This window comes from Idiotropiscis lumnitzeri, chromosome 3 (assembly GCF_059441095.1).
Source record: "Idiotropiscis lumnitzeri isolate Australia: NSW breed Sydney's pygmy pipehorse chromosome 3, RoL_Ilum_1.0, whole genome shotgun sequence".
Lineage (NCBI taxonomy): Eukaryota > Metazoa > Chordata > Actinopteri > Syngnathiformes > Syngnathidae > Idiotropiscis > Idiotropiscis lumnitzeri.
The window spans coordinates 7,445,761-7,464,527 of NC_142393.1; the positions used below are offsets into that span (position 1 = coordinate 7,445,761).

At 40.5% G+C, this 18,767-nt stretch overlaps 2 protein-coding genes across 8 annotated transcripts in view; both read right to left on the minus strand.

Annotated features, from left to right (window-relative positions):
* LOC148339699 (ERC protein 2-like) overlaps nt 1-9,565 on the minus strand; it is a 127,303-nt gene extending 117,738 nt beyond the window's left edge. For all 7 annotated transcript variants that reach the window (XM_088292181.1, XM_088292183.1, XM_088292182.1 and 4 more), the window contains exons 1-3: nt 9,366-9,565; nt 6,868-7,990; nt 3,817-4,539 (exon numbers count right to left, since the gene is read on the minus strand). In XM_088292181.1, the coding sequence (XP_088148307.1) occupies nt 3,817-4,539; nt 6,868-7,719 (1,575 nt within the window). In that variant the 5' untranslated portion in view covers nt 7,720-7,990; nt 9,366-9,565. The remainder of the gene's footprint in view (nt 1-3,816; nt 4,540-6,867; nt 7,991-9,365) is intronic.
* Nucleotides 9,566-10,174: 609 nt separating this feature from the next.
* Nucleotides 10,175-18,576, minus strand: LOC148339700 (acylamino-acid-releasing enzyme-like). Its single transcript, XM_088289923.1, has 23 exons — nt 18,427-18,576; nt 17,848-17,977; nt 17,651-17,777; nt 17,478-17,565; nt 16,949-17,024; nt 16,770-16,861; nt 16,618-16,683; nt 16,378-16,515; nt 16,083-16,174; nt 15,931-15,971; nt 15,674-15,795; nt 15,499-15,559; nt 15,324-15,421; nt 15,162-15,213; nt 13,837-13,925; nt 13,610-13,748; nt 12,883-12,966; nt 12,564-12,644; nt 12,208-12,296; nt 11,845-12,035; nt 10,781-10,883; nt 10,603-10,709; nt 10,175-10,523 (listed from the first exon to the last, which is right to left on the minus strand). The coding sequence occupies exons 1-23, from the start codon at nt 18,436-18,438 to the stop codon at nt 10,418-10,420; spliced, it is 2,184 nt and encodes a 727-aa protein (XP_088146049.1). The 5' UTR covers nt 18,439-18,576; the 3' UTR covers nt 10,175-10,417.
* Between the last annotated feature and the right edge of the window lie 191 nt (nt 18,577-18,767).

Sequence of the window (18,767 nt, forward strand, 5' to 3'; positions counted from 1 at the left end):
GTAAATGTGCCTGCCAATCAGCTCAGAGGATTTAGATAATTCAAAAAGACACATAAAAGAACTGAAACAAATTCACATACTCACTAAATATAGGAAGCGGGCGTGTTTGTGAGATTGTCAGTACAATCAAGGTGGCAGCAATATGGATTGTCCAAAAATGAGTGTTAAAACAAGGTGGAGGCAATGGTTGGTGTCATGAGTTATTTCCTAAATTACTTAATTGTCATTTTTTTCCCGCTAAACTTTTTCTGCTTGAGCATTCTGGGAGATCATCAGAGCATGGCAAGCATGTGGTTCCCCGGAGTTGACGGGCAAAGGGGAATTCTGGGTTTGATTTGTAATGATAGATGGAAATGACTGCTAATGGGAATCTTGAGAGGTTTCTCATGTTTAGTGGCTGCCCGAACTAAATATGATTGGACTGGGCGACATAAAAATATATCCCGGCAGAGACAATAAAAATGCCGACATTTTCAAAAACAAAATTGTCATTGATAAAGTACACCACACTACTTAAAAAAAGTGCGCTAATAAATAGTAGCAAAGGGGAAATAGAGAGGTCTAATACTGCCAAACACGAGAGAGAGAAAGAGAGGTCATCCATAAAGGTACACGCACACAGTCGCAGTAAATCCTAATAGAACACTGCCCCTCTGTGGTCATTAATAGTACTGCAAAAATGTTTCGCAATTGACACATTATACAAACAAAGCAAATCCAACCAATGTTTGGGTTTGTGCATTTGAGACAGTCTGACAGCTGACTAATGTGAACACAAAATGGGAGCAAAAAAAAAAAAAAAAAGCGGCATTACACAGAGCATCCCCCGAGAGCAGCAAGCAGCAGGTGAATGATGGCCTGCACTTTTTATCCACACAAACCCCTCATGAGCATACCATCCAGACATAAACACAGACTGATGGTTCAAGTGACTTGACATCTGGTGAAGATCTCCGAGACCTGAATGCTACCAAGTCTCGTGGGATTCCATTGCGGATTACCATTTTCTCTGCACATTTAAACAGCATAATATCTTTAAAAGTTCCCTAAAACTAGTAATGGGTGTCCATTAGAAAGCACAAAAAAAATAATTAATTAAAAAAAATAGGCCAATGCAAATTTAACTGACACAAAAGTTGCGCTACATTCCAACAACAAGAAAGCATCACCCTAAGAAAGAGATTGCCAAAAACAAAACAAAAAAAGTCGACACATGTTAAGCATTTAGTATCTTAGCTGAAGCTAGATGAGCAGGGTCATTTCAAAAGAGCATAATGGGCACGGTAATGGAAGGCAGTTGTGCTGACTTCCTCTGGAGCTAATCAAAATATGTGAGAGCGGTGCAGCACTACCGTAACAGCCATCAAAGTCCAAGTGTGAGGCCAAATTACCACTCTGACAAGTCAACATAGGCAAGAGGCCTTGACAGGAAAAAGGTTACCTCACAGTTAAACACGTGCAAAGAAATATTTTGATTAATTAGCGGTTAACCCAGACATTTGACATTCGGAATTCTCCACCGACCACAAACTGATGAAAGTGCAAACTAAAGTATCAGACAACCTGATTGAATTTGCACCCTTTTTATTGAGATTGGTGCTTAAAAGTGGTTTGGAATGAATGCTTTGCGTGAAGTAATGAATTAAGTGCAGAAAATAATTTAGGAAATAACTCATGACACCAACCATTGCCTCCACCTTGTTTTAACACTCCTTTTTGGACAATCCATATTGCTGCCACCTTGATTGTACTGTATGTGTGTGGTTGATTTTTTTTGTTTCTTAAGAAAAAATGTGGGTGTCACATCAAAATGTCGGCAGTACATGAAAGCATTTTCAACCAACACAAATAAACGCAAACAATACTGCACAATTGTATTTGTCGCTTCACACAACACTTTTTCCGCTTCCCGACACACCTCGTTCAAGCCACCCACCTTCTTAAAATCACACGCGCGAAAAGCTTCCAAATAATTAAAAAATAGAATGCTATCCCGTGTGCATGTGCGAACAAGTACTCACCTATTACACACACATGCACAGGAAACATTGCATTAAAAGACCCGCAATTGCCAGAGACGCCCAGCGCGGGAAGATATTCCATGCCTGAATCCAGAGGGGGCGTGGCCTCGGTAGAAACGCTAAGCCGACGGAGTCCAGATGTGCGCCCACGTTCACAATCGGTGACACACACGATCGCTTGCTGGAGCGGATATAGAGGGAGACTCACAACACAAGATCAAAATCTATGTGGTGCACACAATAGGAGGAGTATACACGCGCGCGCGCACGCGCACACTCACAGGTAGGGAAATTAAGAGCTAAGAAGATTTTGGAGTTAAAAATAACCAAAGCAGGAGGGCAAAGCAGTGTGCTTGCCAATCCACCTGGTCCGCTTGGATAACAACAGACAGATCCACGCAACAACACATTTGCATTTCTTAATCAATGGACGAAGCCCTTGAAAGGGCAAGATGTGACTCACATGTAACCAAATAGAAATTGTTTTTCCAATTTCCACATGAGCATGTGCATCTCCGAGAACCTACTGTGAGCACACACACCCCCCCCACACACACACACACACCCCTTACCATCAGTCTAAACACAGACTTGCTGTGCCCCAAAATAATATTATTGAGGCACACAGAGAAAATCATTCAAAATCGTTTGCCACATGCACAACTAAACTGGGCTTTATTTGAGCATTTTTGAAAGGTGAAGTATAAATAAACAATAATATGGAACAATGAACTCAGAACTGGGATTTTGCTGTGTTCAGAAATAACCAATCGCATTCAAATTCATGTTAGATCGGGGTCAACACTCGGCCTCCGCAAATCAAAGTGCTTCTGATTAATCCCAAATTAAATGTCATTCTTCTTGTTCTTAAACTTTGGTTTCATCAGACCATAACAAAATGCACAAGAAAAAATGTGAGTATGAACATGGTAAGTCTACTAAGATGATCTGGATTTTGGAAAAAAATCAGAGGTACAACTTTAAACAAGTTGTGTGCAGACTCCCGTTTAAGGTGATTTTAAATGTGATTGCAACATTCTGAACACAACCAATTTATTTTTGTTATTTAGTTTTACCTTCTCACCCCCTCCAAAATGTGTTGTTTTTTTTTCATTTTAACTGTGAAGGTTGTAGGTCACATTAATGGAAAATATTTGCAGTGATTTATCGAGATCAAATTTTTTACATCACGAAAATATAACATTTGAATAGGGGTGTGAAGAATTTCTAATGTATATCACACATTTTATGCAATCTTGTTGGTTTTGATTATAACGGTATCAAGATAATCATATTGAGATAGTAAATGTTCCTTGGGTAAAGCCATTTTGAATGAAATATTTTTTGGGGTCTTAAAGGGGAAGTCAACCCCCCACAAAATTTTTTTTTCAATAATATGTTCTATGTGGGGTGGCACGGTGGGTGACTAGTTAGCACGATAGCCTCACAGTGCAGAGGTCGTGGGATCAATTCCGGCTCTGGCCTTCCTGTGTTGAGTTTGCATGTTCACATTTTTTTTTTTTTTTTACATTTTTTTTTTCATATTTGCATTTCACATGTTTTCTGAAGTTGAGCCATGATTGGTCATTAGCTGAGCCCTAAGCAACCGTGATGTCATTTTCAGTTGGCAGAAAGTAGCAAAATGAGATGTACATCTATATATATTCCACAAACGCAATTTTAATCAGAATGTCGTATTCCGTGTTTTGGGTTGACTTCCCCTTTAAGCCACCATAGATATAGTAAGCATGACTTTTCACAAATTCAAAATGTGATAATATCAAGCAAAACTCACCTCTTTTACGTGCATGTTTTCAAGTTGAGCTTCAGCCTCCTGTGCAGCCATAGCTAAAATTCCCGTTCTGTGGCTCCGGCCCCACTGCCCGTGACCTTGACCTTGACCCTGAAGCATCTCCAGCAGCCTCTGGATGCTCTCGTCTCTGGCGCCCAGCGTCTGCTTTTGAGAGTCAATTCTCATCTCCATCTCTTCCATTGTTTTCCTCAGCAGGAACAGTTCCTTGGCCTGACGCTCATGCTCCGACTGCAGGTGGACGAAATTCTCATGCGACGGATCCGGAGGTGGTGAAGAGAAGCCGTCGCAGCCCGGCACCTGGCAAGGGCTGCAACGCCGGACCAGACTGGGGCTGCGAACCGCGGCTTGATTTGGACTGTGCTTTGGCGCAGGATGAAGGGTGTTGGCTGGGCTGATTCTCTGAGAGCTTATCGGACTAGTCGAGCCATACCCAGAGCAGTGTATGATGACATCAGCTTCCTGCTGCCTTGGATTGTACGTGTTTGACGGGCTCGCTCTCGGGCTGGTCTTTGGTCCAGAACTATGGAGATTGCTGGGACTTTCTCGGGGAGTGTGGCCAGGACTGAGCCCACCTCTGTGGTCCTGCTCCATGCGGATGTCACGACAGGAACCGGAGGTCACTTGTTGATGAGGTTGCTGTAGGCGGCTGTTCATCTCTCTGTGGGCCCTCAGCTCCTCCTGGAGCTCCTCAACTGTCAATGGAAGCTGTTAGAAAACAGAGAAGGCAGAGTAAACGGACTGAGATTCTCCTGCTATGTTCGAGTGTTTAACAGAATACACTGAATAAGCTCGCAGAAAACCAACATACAAAGTTAAAAAAAAAAAAAACACTTGATGACTACTTTGTCCTAAAGGGGGCAGCATTTCCCTTCAAAACGAGTGTTGCGTATTGGACGGAAGAAGGTGTTATCTTCCTCCATCAGGTTTGAGTCAGTCTTCTCAGCTCCAAACCGTGATGAGGGCGAACTGACTGGAGCCGGCGCGACACAGACGACGAGGAGTCAATTCGCTTAGCAAACTAGTTTTTATGATCAATTGTTATCTCTACTTTCATACAACACACGTCTCTCTTCCGGGTCCTTCTTCCCGCCACCAACGCACGTCACACGCCACATTGCTGTTCCAGGCTAAGCCTGTAACACTGGTAAACGTGAGGTGGTGGATTCTTTAATATTGATTTATGAAACTAGAACAGTAAGTATAAAATAATAGCATATTGGGAAATAAAATTTGCCTACAGCCCAAAAAATAAATAAATAAAAATTATTATAAAAACGTCATCTAGTCCTGAACCAACCTGACATAAAAGGAAGTGATCAGTATTACCTGGAGAGAGTCCGCATAAGTGAAGGCCGGTAAGTCTTTAACAGATTATCAAGAGGAAAAACGGTTTGATATTCCTACAAACACACTGAGTCTTCTGCTCTCGTATCTCGAAAGGTCAGAGGCACCAAGGACACAGTTGAGATGAGGCATGGGTGACATCACTCCCTCCCTTACAGTACACCGCGAGAATCTAGAACTGAATACCAAGTCAGAGTGTGTGGACAATCCTACACACACACACACACACACACACACACACACACACACCCACTCAATGTGTATGTACACACGTAACAAGCAGATGGCAAGATGGGCGTCTGCTTGGCAATAATTGGCACAGCTGAGGGAGAAAGTGACATTCCTTATGCAAATGAAACAGCTCAGATGTTGACAACTTTGCAAGGTAACACAAAGGATAAAATATACACTAAATGAATCATCCAGACTGGAACAATGAAGGGGATGCGCCACATGGGGACATGGGGTTTAAAGTTATTGTTTTCCATTTTCCTGCAGAATATATGAAAAGTTAGTAAAACATTTTAAATAGTTTAAATCAAGAGTTTATGAACAAACACTAAAATAGTGACATAAGAAAGTTGGCATCAAGATGCGAGTTGGAATCGTCGTTCAGGCATTTTTCGGTGGCGTGTGGTTGTACACCCATTCTTGTTCTTTGCTGGCATGCCAGAAAAGTTTTGGAAAAGTTCCAGGACTCAGGTCAAAATTTGTGGATTTCCTTTCTGTATTTTTAAAGATAATTAATTATTTTAATAAAAAATTGTTTTTACGCATTTACACAATTTATATATATATATTGGAGGTTTATTTGCATTTTTAGAATTTTTTTTCTCAAATACATTTCCAAGGGTGCCAGACAGGTTCCTAATCCTCACGAATAGCGGTGGTCCACTATATTCTTAATTTCTCACCAAACAGCTAATGGGGCAGTTTTGTGTGAAAATTCCTCACGTGGTAAAGTTAAATAAATACTAAAGAACAAATTAATGTAGAACAGTAAAATTTTCTGCTTTTTTAATTACTATATTTTTAAATTCATTAATATTGTTATCACAACTTTTCCTGCCAAATATTGAAATCGGCCTGTAAAAGAGACCATATTCGTCAGACCCTACGATGGTTAAGCAGTCTTATTTAAGTTAAGTGCATTCTTATTTTTAGTCTTATTTTAGCTTTTAGGAAAAGTGAAACTTGCCAGAAGTGTAAACGTAAAGTGCAAATATGCAAAAATTCCACTCAAGAACAGAAACAAATCATTCAGTTCCACATTACAAGAGTGCCTTCAGGAGAGCTGTAAAACTGTGTTAGAGTCTGGCAAACACCAAGAAGGCTCGTTCCCATGGAAACCCAAGCACCTAGCCTTGAAACCATCGTTACGGGGGAAGTGGAAAGTAGCTTTTCTTTGCAACCTTAAAGACGGCTACGCACAAGGTATGCGAAGAGGCGTGATGTCCACGCGAGACACACAAAATAAAAAACAAGACCGATTTACTTGTGTGAACGTGACTCACAGTCGATGTCACGGTTGACTCATTTGGTGCAGAGTGCAGTAACATCTCCGTGGATGTGAACGCTGCTGGTTCATTCGGCAGAATTTAAAATGTTCTTTTCAATCAATAAATAAATAGATAAATACATAAATATAAATTAAATTAAAATAAATCTGAGATAAAAGCAATGACTTACCTGAATGTTATCTTGATCTTCCCTGTAATAGTCCTTCAGAGGCGAGTTCCTCGAACCATCCTCCCGCCTGATGCCTTTGTCTCTCCTGACATCGGGACTCCAAAAGTTGACATTGTTGACACTGTGGCCTGTCCTTGTGTCCTTGCTTCCATCTAATTCTCTTCTTAGGTTGTCATTTTCCCTCTGAAGCTCTCTCAGCTGAGCCTGGAGATCAGACGCGGGCGGCGCTTCGTGACAACTCGAATCCAGCAGCTGCGGTCGTCTTCCAGACTGCCGCTGCAGGCTGCAAGTCCCCGCGGGGCGAAAGTTTTGGTCTTTCCCGTAGTGGTTGGACAGGTGATTCGGGTCAGAGGAGTTGATATTTGGATTGCCGCCCACACCAGCGCCACGGCCACTGTAAGAGAAGTGACTGGTGTTCCTTCCAAGAGTCATGGTGCCTTTCGGGTAACTTCCAGAGGGTTCCAAAGCGTCCCGCTCACATGGGTAGATGCCTGATGTGCCGTAAGCCGCATTTAAAGACTGGATGTTTTCCATTGACAGAGTTTTACCGCCTGGGGCTGTTGCTGATCCACAGGTCTCCTTTGTATGCGTTACTCCAACGGGTTTCTTTGGGCCGAGCCTTGATATTGATCCTTGACCTCCGGGTACTTTTGAAACAGGCGTGGACACCGAGCCAGGTTCGAGTCCGGAGCGGTAACCTGGGGTTGAGATGGTCTTGACCTGTTTACCTTTGGCCTGCTTTGCAGACCTTGAAAAGCGTGAATGAGATGCAGTGCCATCTGCGTGCCCACTGCTCTTTGAGGCAGCAGACAGCTTGCTCTGTGCCGGCTTGGCTCGAACATTTAGAGGCATTTTTACACGGCGGAATTTGGCATTTTTATGATCGACTTAAGGTCAATGGTTTTTGTATCCCTTTCTGGACTTAACGTGGGTTTTGATGGCCAACTCCTGGCCGCTCACTTTTCACCTGCCCATCGTGGATTCGATGGGGCTTGAGGATGAGTCTTACAGTGTTTTGTCCCAATAACAGAAAGAGGTTGCCATGGGCAACAGGTAACAGGGCTCCCAAATACACCAACCCCACATGACTTGGTTTCACGGACAGGGGCGGACATCATGGATCCTTGAGAGCAAAAAAAAAATAATAATAAATTAAATCAGTCAAAAGAAGAAATCGATCAATACTGACTCTTAATTAATTCAATTGAAAATGTGTTTTAATATTTGTGGTGTGATGAAATATTATTAAATTATTAATTTTTAAATGTCAGTGGAGGGCATTTGGTTTATATTTACACATTTGCACTCGATACATTATCATTTTTTCAGTTTCATACGACAGTTCAACCGGTTTGACGGGCCCGTAGGGTAAAAAAGTCAACATTTATTTAATCGCTAATACTGGCTGTCACCAATAATGAGTTTTTCTTTTCTTTTTCGTAGGGGACTACTTAGCATGGTATAATATTATTGGCTCCTGTCTTGCAGAGTCGAGTAAACGAGTACTAGTCACAGTTTTCATTCGCTCAGAATTTAATACGGCCTGTTCATTTACTCTCACAATGACCCCTAAAGTCAAATTAGAGTCTACTCTTCAAATGACCTAAGAAACATTTTGGAACGTGGGAGGAAACAGGAATACCCATGAAAGCTCACGAGGCAGAGTCAGGATTGGAACCCCCAATCTCTGACGTGTGACACGCATTTGTTCATCCACTGACCCACCCATGGCGAATCAAAAAAAATAACACATTGTAATGGGCCGGATATTGGAATAGCCAGTAAATCATAGGCAAATCCAAACCATAATCCCTCCTCTAATCCAAGAGGATTGGACGGCGGTGGTCACTGCACAACATCCAATTGAGTGATTGGTTAAATCTGCTTGTCAATCATATCACAGCTGTCAATCTCTCTCCATCATTGTTGCACACAATGAATTTAGCTTTTGGATGCTTTGTGTGGAATCATCAAAAATGTTGCTACCACAACACAACATTGCATTTATGTGCTCACGTGACTAGTTTAGAACTGGCATGGTTAATTGACAGCCACACTTACAAATTGCACAATCTTGTTGCGAGAACTAAAATCAAATTAGAGACAACAAGAAAATAACAAACAGTGTAGCAACTGCAAGTACCTCACTTGCCTTTGTTTCACAAAATGTTGTGACGCCCAGCTGTTGCTTGAACAAAACTCGTTGCTTCCCCCAGTGACGTCACTAATAGACGCCCGCACACCTAAAAAATTATTTCATTTCGCCGTCCACTATTTGAATCTCATATAAGTGTAAAAGCACGTCTGCTGTGCCCTCCTCGATCCAGACGCCGCCGCACAACTCTACTACAACTGCATGAGGGGATTAGTTTCTTGCTCATATGCGCGCGGCTACATGCTACACGACTCCGATGCCTTACATAATAATTAATCTCAATCCACATAGTTGACATGCATGCGTTTGAGTCATGTTGGCAGCGGGGGGAATACGTACGCACCTCTCTTCCAACAATCCGTGGCTGGTTCTTCCACCTGTCCGGTGTGGGCTACTCCATCACGGTGTCATCCATCAGCTGTGCCTCTTTAGCGCGTGACCTTTGCTGCCAGCATTTGTAGTGTCCGCGTGGGATCGCTCGCGCACCCAACTGTTGGCGCGTGCGCGACAGCACCGCTGATCCAGCTCAATAGTCTGTCGACTAGACTAGGATTGGACCGTTTCTTCATCATCATCATCATCGTCATCTTCATCATCATACCTATAATACACGGGCGTCAAGTGGTCAAAAAATCTAGTGCTTGTTTTTGTTGGTGTAAATCTCAGGTGTGTGTCAAAGCACCTGTATGCTTGTGCTAATCTGCTGTTTTATTTTTTTTCAAGATTCCTACATATTTGAAAAGCAGGGTTTCAAACATGGTTTAAGGGTTTAAACTAGCAATCATGACTCATCTTGAGAAAACAGGTGAGCTGTGATTGGTCGTTACCTGAGCCCTAAAACAGTGACGTCATTTTCAGTCGACAGAAGGGACAAAATGGCCACCCCCTGATATGTACAAAATAAAAATGGGTGGATTTTACTGCTTAACTCTTATTCCACAAACGCAATATTAATCAGAATGCCATGTTAAGACTAGTGAAGGCAAATTATTTTTATTATTTTTGGGGTGGTTGACTTCTCTTTTAGATCCCTTTTCATGCTTCAGCTCTACACTGAGCTGTTTCATTCCACACATTACTGAAATAAAATAAGTAAAATATTTTTGCGGACATTGTGAATGTTGTATTATGGAATAATAACAGCATGGAGACTAAAATAAAACAGATTTTATTCACGTTTTAGAAGAGTGAATACATTTTAAAAAGATCATACACACATTGTAGTAATCAGCAAAGACACACACCGAATCAAGTTAATACAAAGGTGTGTTCTGGTTTCAGACCACAGATTTGCTTTGGCTTGACTATGTCCCCAAAAACAGGAAATAACCTCTGTTAGTAACCCGATATATTTTGCCAGCGTTAAGGCAACATAGCCGTTTCATTCAAGCCCCATCACTCAAACAAGTGTTGTATTATCCATAGAGCGCTGTTCATAAAGCTATCAGACTCAGCATCCACATTGGATAGGGAGTGGTTGTTCCCCGGGTACATCAGCAAACTACAAAATATCAAAGCATCAGAGAATTAACATCTCATACGAGAGAACCCACAAATCAGACGTCATAAAAGCAGCTTACCGGACAGGCACCTGCTTTGCCTTCAAAGCTCTGTAATATTCAATTCCCTGTTTGTGGGGCACACGCTTGTCATCTTCTCCAAGTACGAGTAAAACCGGCGTCTGCACCTACATTCATGTAACGACGGAATTAGCACCACTTAACCCCCACACATATATCACACAATCGCTGCTCATACCTGCGCCGCAAATTGGACTGGAGACTTGTTCAACATTTGCTCCCAAACAGCAGGTTCATGTATCCGATCTGCACTGTAATCACAGCCAGCCTCAAAGACACACCTGTAAAAATCAGAAACAGCACTGAAAGTAGAATTCGGTATTGCTAAACGGTGAACAAAAATGTTTTGATGTACACTAGCGACATTAACGACAGAATAAGGCAGAGAGCAGAAGCGTCAACAGGCATCTTTGGGAGAGCTCGTCACAATGTATGGGTTTCCGAATCCTGAAAAAGAATTCTGTAAATTTGTGGTTAAACTTTAGCACACGTTCAGCGGTGATTTTAGGAGTTTTTTTCCATTAGTTTCTTTTGAGATTCAAAGATGTGAAAGCATTTCGCCATGATGGTAAGGAATCACCTGATTACCGTGAACTCAACTTCATGAACCCTTTGGCTTTACTTAATAAGTGGACGCAATTGATTTAATTATCGTTCAAAAGTGCCTTTTCTACCACACACTTGTTTAACAGTTTCACTTCAAATGGAAGGAACGGGTGAGATGGTGTCGAAATTTCAGACGCCTTTGAGTGAACGTGAGTCCAACATTCATTGAAATGCGACAGTTCCTCAAAAAATGCGCCCACGAGAACGTGGTTGAGAGAGTTCTCCAACTGTACTCCAAATTTTGAGCAATTCAATGCTCATCGGTTGAGTAAATCCAAAAAGCTGAACATTTCAATTAGGAATTCATAACAAAAATAAAAAGAGTCTGTTTAATTTGTAAGCTTTTGCACTTTTTGCATTATAAATTCAAAAATTTCCACCATTACAAAACGAAAATGATACATGTGGGAAGTACGTTGATTTCTCGACAACGGTTGCAATTTCTACGTGAAAATTCATCCTGCTTTTACTCGGTATGTGACAGAATAAGGCAAGCTCTGCTTTATTGACAACGCTTACTCAGCAAATGAAGATGGCGAATGCGGAGCTACGGGCACACTTTTCGTAGCGGCTGCTTATTCTAATGACGCTTCTGCTCTCTTCCTTATTCTGCGACACAAACAAGTCACACTATACCAGTCTGGGATGTCTGTGGTGCAAACCATCGAGGCCAAATTGACGACCGGGTTGAGAGCCACGCAAGACTTGTAGTACCCGGGATATTGGCCAATGAGATGACAGGCTAAGAAACCCCCGTGGGAACCTCCAGTAACTGCCAGCTTCTGCCTGTCAAACTCTTCACCCTTCAGAACACTTTCAACTGCAAACTAGTGGAGAAAAACATGAAAAAATAAATTAGCATGACATGAATTGTAGCGGCTGTTTTACAATTGCAATTACACAAAAAAAATGCGATGAAAGTATCAATCTGCATTGTTAGATAAGTGAAGCAAAAGAGCCACTGCAACCTGAGTTACTTTAAAGGGTTTTGAATTTTACTTGAACATCTTTGACGTCCTGTGTGCCAATATTGCCTGGCAACGAGAGGATATTGTCCTGGCCAAATCCAATCGATCCGCGATAGTTTACTGAAAACAATCAAAGCAGAAAAAAAGGATGGAGAGCAGATAAGAGTTTTTCACTAATAGCAAAAAAAGAAAAAAAAAATGTGGATTACATGATTGGTGTGGTGTCAGAAAACGTGTCCTAAACTGAAAATAAGAAAAGTAAATATCTGGGGTGTGCTTTTGAGATGATCAAATGTTCTTAACAGATTAAAAGCCTTTTTGGCATTTGCGTAGGCACTCATAATAAAGTGTAACGTTCCAAGATTTCACTTTGGGATTTCAACTTACCTAATAAAATAGCAAAGCCCAACCTGCATTGCACAGCGGGGGACAGAAGCCAGTCCGCAACAATCACAGAGTGTGGACCCCCTGAGGTAATAAAAAAATTTGAAATAATAATCAATGTTTATGCATTACTCAAAGTGTAACAATCCCACAAGTAATAACCTAGGAAGCAAATTAGATGTGTACGGAATAATTAGATTTATATTCAGAATATCAAAAATAATGCACGTGCAACAGAGCAATCAATTTAAGAATAATTCACAACCTCCGGCAGTAAACAAGGAGATCATTAATGTAAACATAAAACAGCATAAGCACCAACCGTGAGGAGACACAATAAGAGGCAGCTTGACACCATCCTTCACTTCTTTTGGTTTAATCAGTAAAGCTTCAAAGTCAAGGCCAGCTGGAAAAGAGAAAATGGAATTATGCCCAGTATCCCCAATAAAGAGTTCAATTTCAATCTAGACAACAAATATTCTCACATGGAGAGATTTTTGTGTTCGCTTGAAAAAAAAAAAAAATCCCAGTTTATTACCAATCAATCAAAATTACTAAATTACTTAGGAGTGTTTTCACAATAATAAAAAAATCCTGTTTAGTACTGTTCACACTTAAGGTAAATTAACGAAGAGTACGGCAAAAAGTTTCATATTGCGCCTCAGAAAACGGACGTTTATTTTTCTAGCACCCCCTCCGAAGAGGCAAAAGCTCTTACTGTAGCATGCCCTCCGAACCAAGGATGAGACTTTACTGATGATTTTGTGGTTTATTTTTGAGCAAGATGTATCCACAACCGTAAAACCGAAAAATAAATAAATAAATAAATAAATAAATAAAATAAATAAATAAATAAATAAAAAAAAAAAAACACATAATACACAATAAAAACAATACACGTCAAAAGTTAAAAACAAAAATTAAATTGCACGGTAGAGAATTAGTTGGTGTACAATTTAAAACTGTAGTATTGGAAGAATAAATAATAAATTGAATATGTATATTTGAAAATGGAACAAGACAAATAAAAAACAAAATTTCACTCTTACGGTATTGGCTGTTATCTTGCTCTGAGGGAGGGGTGAATGTCAGAATCTGCCAATCAATTTCCGGGATTGTTTGCGATTCCTCCAGTGTAATCCACACCACTTCTTCTTCAGTATCTTTGGTCGGAAGGAAACCCACTCTCTGGACATAAGACACAAGAAACGTCGCAATGGTGGATGGAAAGTAATGTGTTGGTTGATATGTAATACGCAAATAAAGAAACAAATACCAGACTTGGAGGGCAGTTTGGAGAAGAGCAGCTTGCCACGATCAGATCTCTCTCGACAGTCAGCAGATTCCAGGCACCCATGTCCGACTCTACAGAATGCAGGAAATACAGTTGACTATAAATAGACTTGTTGATTACTGGAAAGACATTTTGGATTGGTGGACGTCCAGTTGCATCATCGTGGCAGGTTTGGTTTGCTTCTCCAGATTCCTTAAGACCCGCTCAATGCGGAATACATGGAATATAAAATCACTATACTGCTCCTTAGGAATTGGGAAAATGAAGCTTCATGAAGCACTTGTGATATTGTTTTAACTCCCTTAGATGGTATGATAGGATTTAAGATGAAGGCTGGTGTAATAGAAATGTATTCAATTTTAAACCAAGAGTGTCATCTAGAGGAGTCAAAAATGTTAACAAGTGCTTCACGAAACTACATTTGTAAATCATTAGTGCTCCTATGTTGACTTTTGTTGTCATTTGTCTGATTTTTATTTTTGTGTTGGGACCATAAGTAGGTTTTTTTTTCAGTTAAGGTTCAATTTTTAGCCTCCAACGCTCTTTTTAACATCTCTCTAAAAATATTAACCCGCGTTTACACTATTCATAAATTTTGTATAGTAAATGATTGATGATAAATATTAAAAAATTGATAAATATGATGAAAACTCACAATTGTCAAAATTGCCCGGCAAGAGTCAATGTGTGCTTTTAAAACACATCAAATCGGTTTGAAATCACACCTGATCAATCAGTGACCACTGCATTTTATCCAATCAAAAACAAGAAGCGTTATTGTCACTCGACAACAACTGCTGAGAAAAGGAAGCTTCATGAAGCACTTGTGATATTTTGTTACTCCTCTAGATGGGGCTATTGGATTAAAGATAAAGCCAAAGAAATGGGGTAAATGTGGTTTCACTGCATCTTTAAACCAAGAGTGGCGTCTAAAGGAGTCAAACTTTTTCACAAGTGCTTCATGAAGCTTCATTGGTCAGAATTGCTGTCATCATGCGAAACATAAAGGAGTGAGCTACCGTAAGAGACAAGATAACGGTTGATCATCTAACCAGCGGTGGATATGTTTTCATTTGAAAGCATTTCACGATTTTAAGAACAGCTGTGCATTGCACATAGGTGTGAGTTGGAGTTGCACACTTTGAAAAATAGCAGATCGTTGTTCACATACGGCTTAGGTCGAGCAAACACTGCTCTGCTACAACTACCGCATTTTTCACAATGTATCATAATTAAACATGCGGATAGATAAAAATGAACACGTTGATTCATGTAATTTAATGAGCCTTAGGTATGTATTGACTCACTTGAAGTCAGAGATGTGACACTCCCGGAATTTATATCCACCACCAGCAGCTCCTTCAACACAGACAAGAACCACCTTTAATCGAGCACATTCAACATGTGAGTGAAAATAAATATCACAATCTATTAAAAAAAACATAAATAAAATCCGAAATGAGAAAGACCTTGCGGCTGCGCTGAGAACAGGCAAAAAGAATTCGCTGACTATCAGTGGACCAGCATTTAGTCGGCAACTGAGTGCAATAGATACCAGTGAAGCCATCTGTACAAACACAAAAACAGCCAAGACTACTTTTATGAGAAATGTGTGCAACGAAAAGAGCAACAAATGTCACTTACCTTCTCCCGGTCTTTTCACCACATCGACCACCACTGAGGTCTTCTTAGTATACCAATCATACTATATAAGAAAAAAACAGCACAATAGGTGATTCAAGATTACAAAGTATGCTGTACTCAGAAAATGCTTAAAAAAATAATAAATAAATAAAAAATAAAAAGGAATGAGCTTTACCATACAGAGTCGTGTACACTGCATGTGTGGCCCGTAGAGACTATTTTCTTGGTAGACAATCCGGCACAGGTCTGGGCTCAGCCTGGGAGAGAACACGGCACTGTTTCCAGATGTCAACTGCTCTGAGAGGCACGAAATATGCAATAAAATGAGTGAGCAAACTGAGTTTTAAAAAAATATCTATTTGCTAAGTCTTGTTTCCATTTCCAGAGTAGCATAGTCTGAATAGAAGCTCTTAAACTCGGCTAACTACTTACCACATTTCCCTCCAGTGAGATCCACATAGTACAAAGACGAACTGGTATAAAAAGGAGAAACCGGCATGGTGGTGACGTACTAAATAAAGATTGTGTTTTTAAATAGAATTAGTATGCAATTAAGTGTGCTGTTAAACTATAAATAAAATCACCTCCTGTTGGGACAGGTCCTGAGTCCAAGTCTGAAAGGCTCATGACTCCATCCGACGAACACCACGCCCGTGTCACCTGGAGCCCAAAATGCCTGCAGAGACCAAGAGCGGCTTTTTAACAAACACTTTGGTGGTTACTATTCCATTTCAGAAATCGGTTTGAATAAATGCTAAACGAAAAAATAGTTCAAGACAGATTAATTTACCATTAAATTATTTGGACTGGTAACTAAGCGAAGCTAATGTTTTATTCGGTAGCTGCAAATGAAAAAAATGTTGTACACTGTGCACCAACCTGTCCTGGTGAGATGTCGTCAGGCACGCCTTCCAACACGGAAACATTGTTCCCCTCAATGTCCACAACGCAGAGTACAGGGGTGCTCTTATGAACCAGAGCCTCTCCCCAATCCTCATAGAAAACAAACTGCTCACCCTTTTGGTCAACCGAAGGGAGGGGAATAAAAATAAATGGCATTAGTCACATGACAATGAAAAGAAAAATCAAAGTGTCTCAAAAGTGTTGAGCGGGACCTACTTTGACAGCATCTTTTTTCTCTGATCGCAAAGTCTCTTCGTCATCCACAGTAGATGAAGACTCGGTCTACGATCGTAAAGTCAGACATAGAATTACATTCGTATGGTTATCCAGGATAATTTACGACAAACAAACCAGCAGTGTTAACACACCTGGAAGAAAGACTCGGCCTTGGGTCTTTTTTTCTCAGCCACATACAGGAGGTGTGTCTCAGACTGGGACCAGACCAAGCAACCAAAGAGCTCTGAAGATAATTTAACATCAGGAATCAGGACCGTCATTAGGAGGTCTCATTACGGTTTTGGTGAATCAGGATTTCGGGGTAACTTACCATCTTCGTAAACTTTTCCATGCTTCTTTAAAGCTGTGAGATTGATGCTTTTCATCTTGATGTTTTTATTCCAGATCTGGAGAATAAAGTCAATGTAGATCCTAATTACAACAATCTCAGTTTTAAAGTGTAAATGACAGAAAAAATGTAGATGAAGAATATGTGGAGCAGTGCAAACACCAGCTGTCTGCATTTTTAGAACAGAAACGACTGTGACGCTACAGGGCTTCAGACTCACAGTACATGTTAGGGACAAGCAAACATTTTTTGAGCAATACTTTTGAACTCAATCATTATTTAAGTACTTTTTTTAACAATATTTAAGCACAATACTCTTGTTCAAAATAAATAATTTTCCAATGGCTTACAATAATATTATATATCCTGTTTGGGAATAAAACACGTCTAATTTTTGTGGAACACTTACACCTACTATGCCCCTATATTGGAGAGCCAAGTATTTTTTAGGTCATAATTGGTGTGAAAAGTTTGAGAGATGCCGCTTGGGATTATAAACAAAACATCAAACCTCCAGAAACTGGTTCTCCTCTCCCTTTATGGTGCTTTTTCTGACAACTGCTTTCATTTCTCCAGATGGGGCATCATTACTTAGCAACCTGATATTGTGAGGAAAAAAATATGTGCATTTATTACAACATATTCAGAATCACTCAGAAATAAAACTGCACAATTTCAACATACACTCCTTGGACCTCTGTGCAGTTTCCCGATGGCGCTGAGAAGACCACAGACTTGTCATCATGGAACACGATGTACTGTTTGCAAAACTTGACATTTTCATTTCTCTCCAGATCGCGCTGGCTCCATTCTGAAACACATTTTCATAATCAATGTCAGTGATCGTTGTGGGATGTGCACTTCTTGACGTTGACACAAACCTGTGTAGATGTTGCTGTATTTGCCTCCATACTGAGAGGTGATGACAGGTCCAACATCTGCTCTGCTGAGTGAGGGGAAGAGGCTAAGCTGTCTGTAGAGTCTGGCGATTTCCTCTGTGTTGGTAATCACCTGCCAACATCCAGCACAACGACTCAAACTACGTACGTACAAGTGGCAACATTTTGCGTCAGGGAAACAATGCCCTGTTCATTTTCTAACCAAGGGACTAGCCCAGGCATGAATGGAACGCGCACCAGCAAAACACAACCTTTATCGTCAAACCAAGTTAGTTAGTTATCAACGATCGGTATTTTTTATATATGTAACTCAAGTACAAATAAAATGGAGAAAAACAAAAACAAATCGGATATAAATGTGTGGTCAGGTTATTTTTATTATGTACTTCCTGTAGTTTAGCAACTGACAGTCAAAAGCAAAACCAAGCCTTGAGACTTAACCGTGAGCTAGCTTGACTTGAACGACAACAGTTGAAGTGAGTTTATGAATAAAAAGCTTTTCATAATCGAGTGCGCGATTTGTAGGCTACGGTCACTAATGGGATGAATTGAATTTTATACCTGTGACTCCATGTCTGGACGTTGATAGTCACCGTGGTTGGAAGTACAATGACGCTAATGAGGAGAAACAAAACAATTTCCTTTCATGTCACTCACAATAAAAGGATCAGCACCAAAAAAAATAAAAAAAGGCCAATAAATAAGACTGAATCAACTGTAACGGGCGGTATGACTTAATGGAATTGGAACTTGTGGCTGAAACTTGTTTATAGTATGAACAGCTCGTTATGGCGATACTTCGCTTTCGTAAGCATTTTATTTTGTGAAACAACAGGAAGTAGTTGTAATAATAGTCCGACTGGGGTTGCAAGTTGGGAACCCCCCCCCCCTGCCCCCCTTAT

Coding starts and splice junctions, on each gene's coding strand:
- LOC148339700 (XM_088289923.1), bottom strand. Junction 15,214..15,323: donor GTTCTCAGCGCAGCCGCAAG/GTCTTTCTCATT, acceptor TCTGTGTTGAAG/GAGCTGCTGGTGGTGGATAT. Junction 13,749..13,836: donor CAAACTGCCCTCCAAGTCTG/GTATTTGTTTCT, acceptor TCTTATGTCCAG/AGAGTGGGTTTCCTTCCGAC.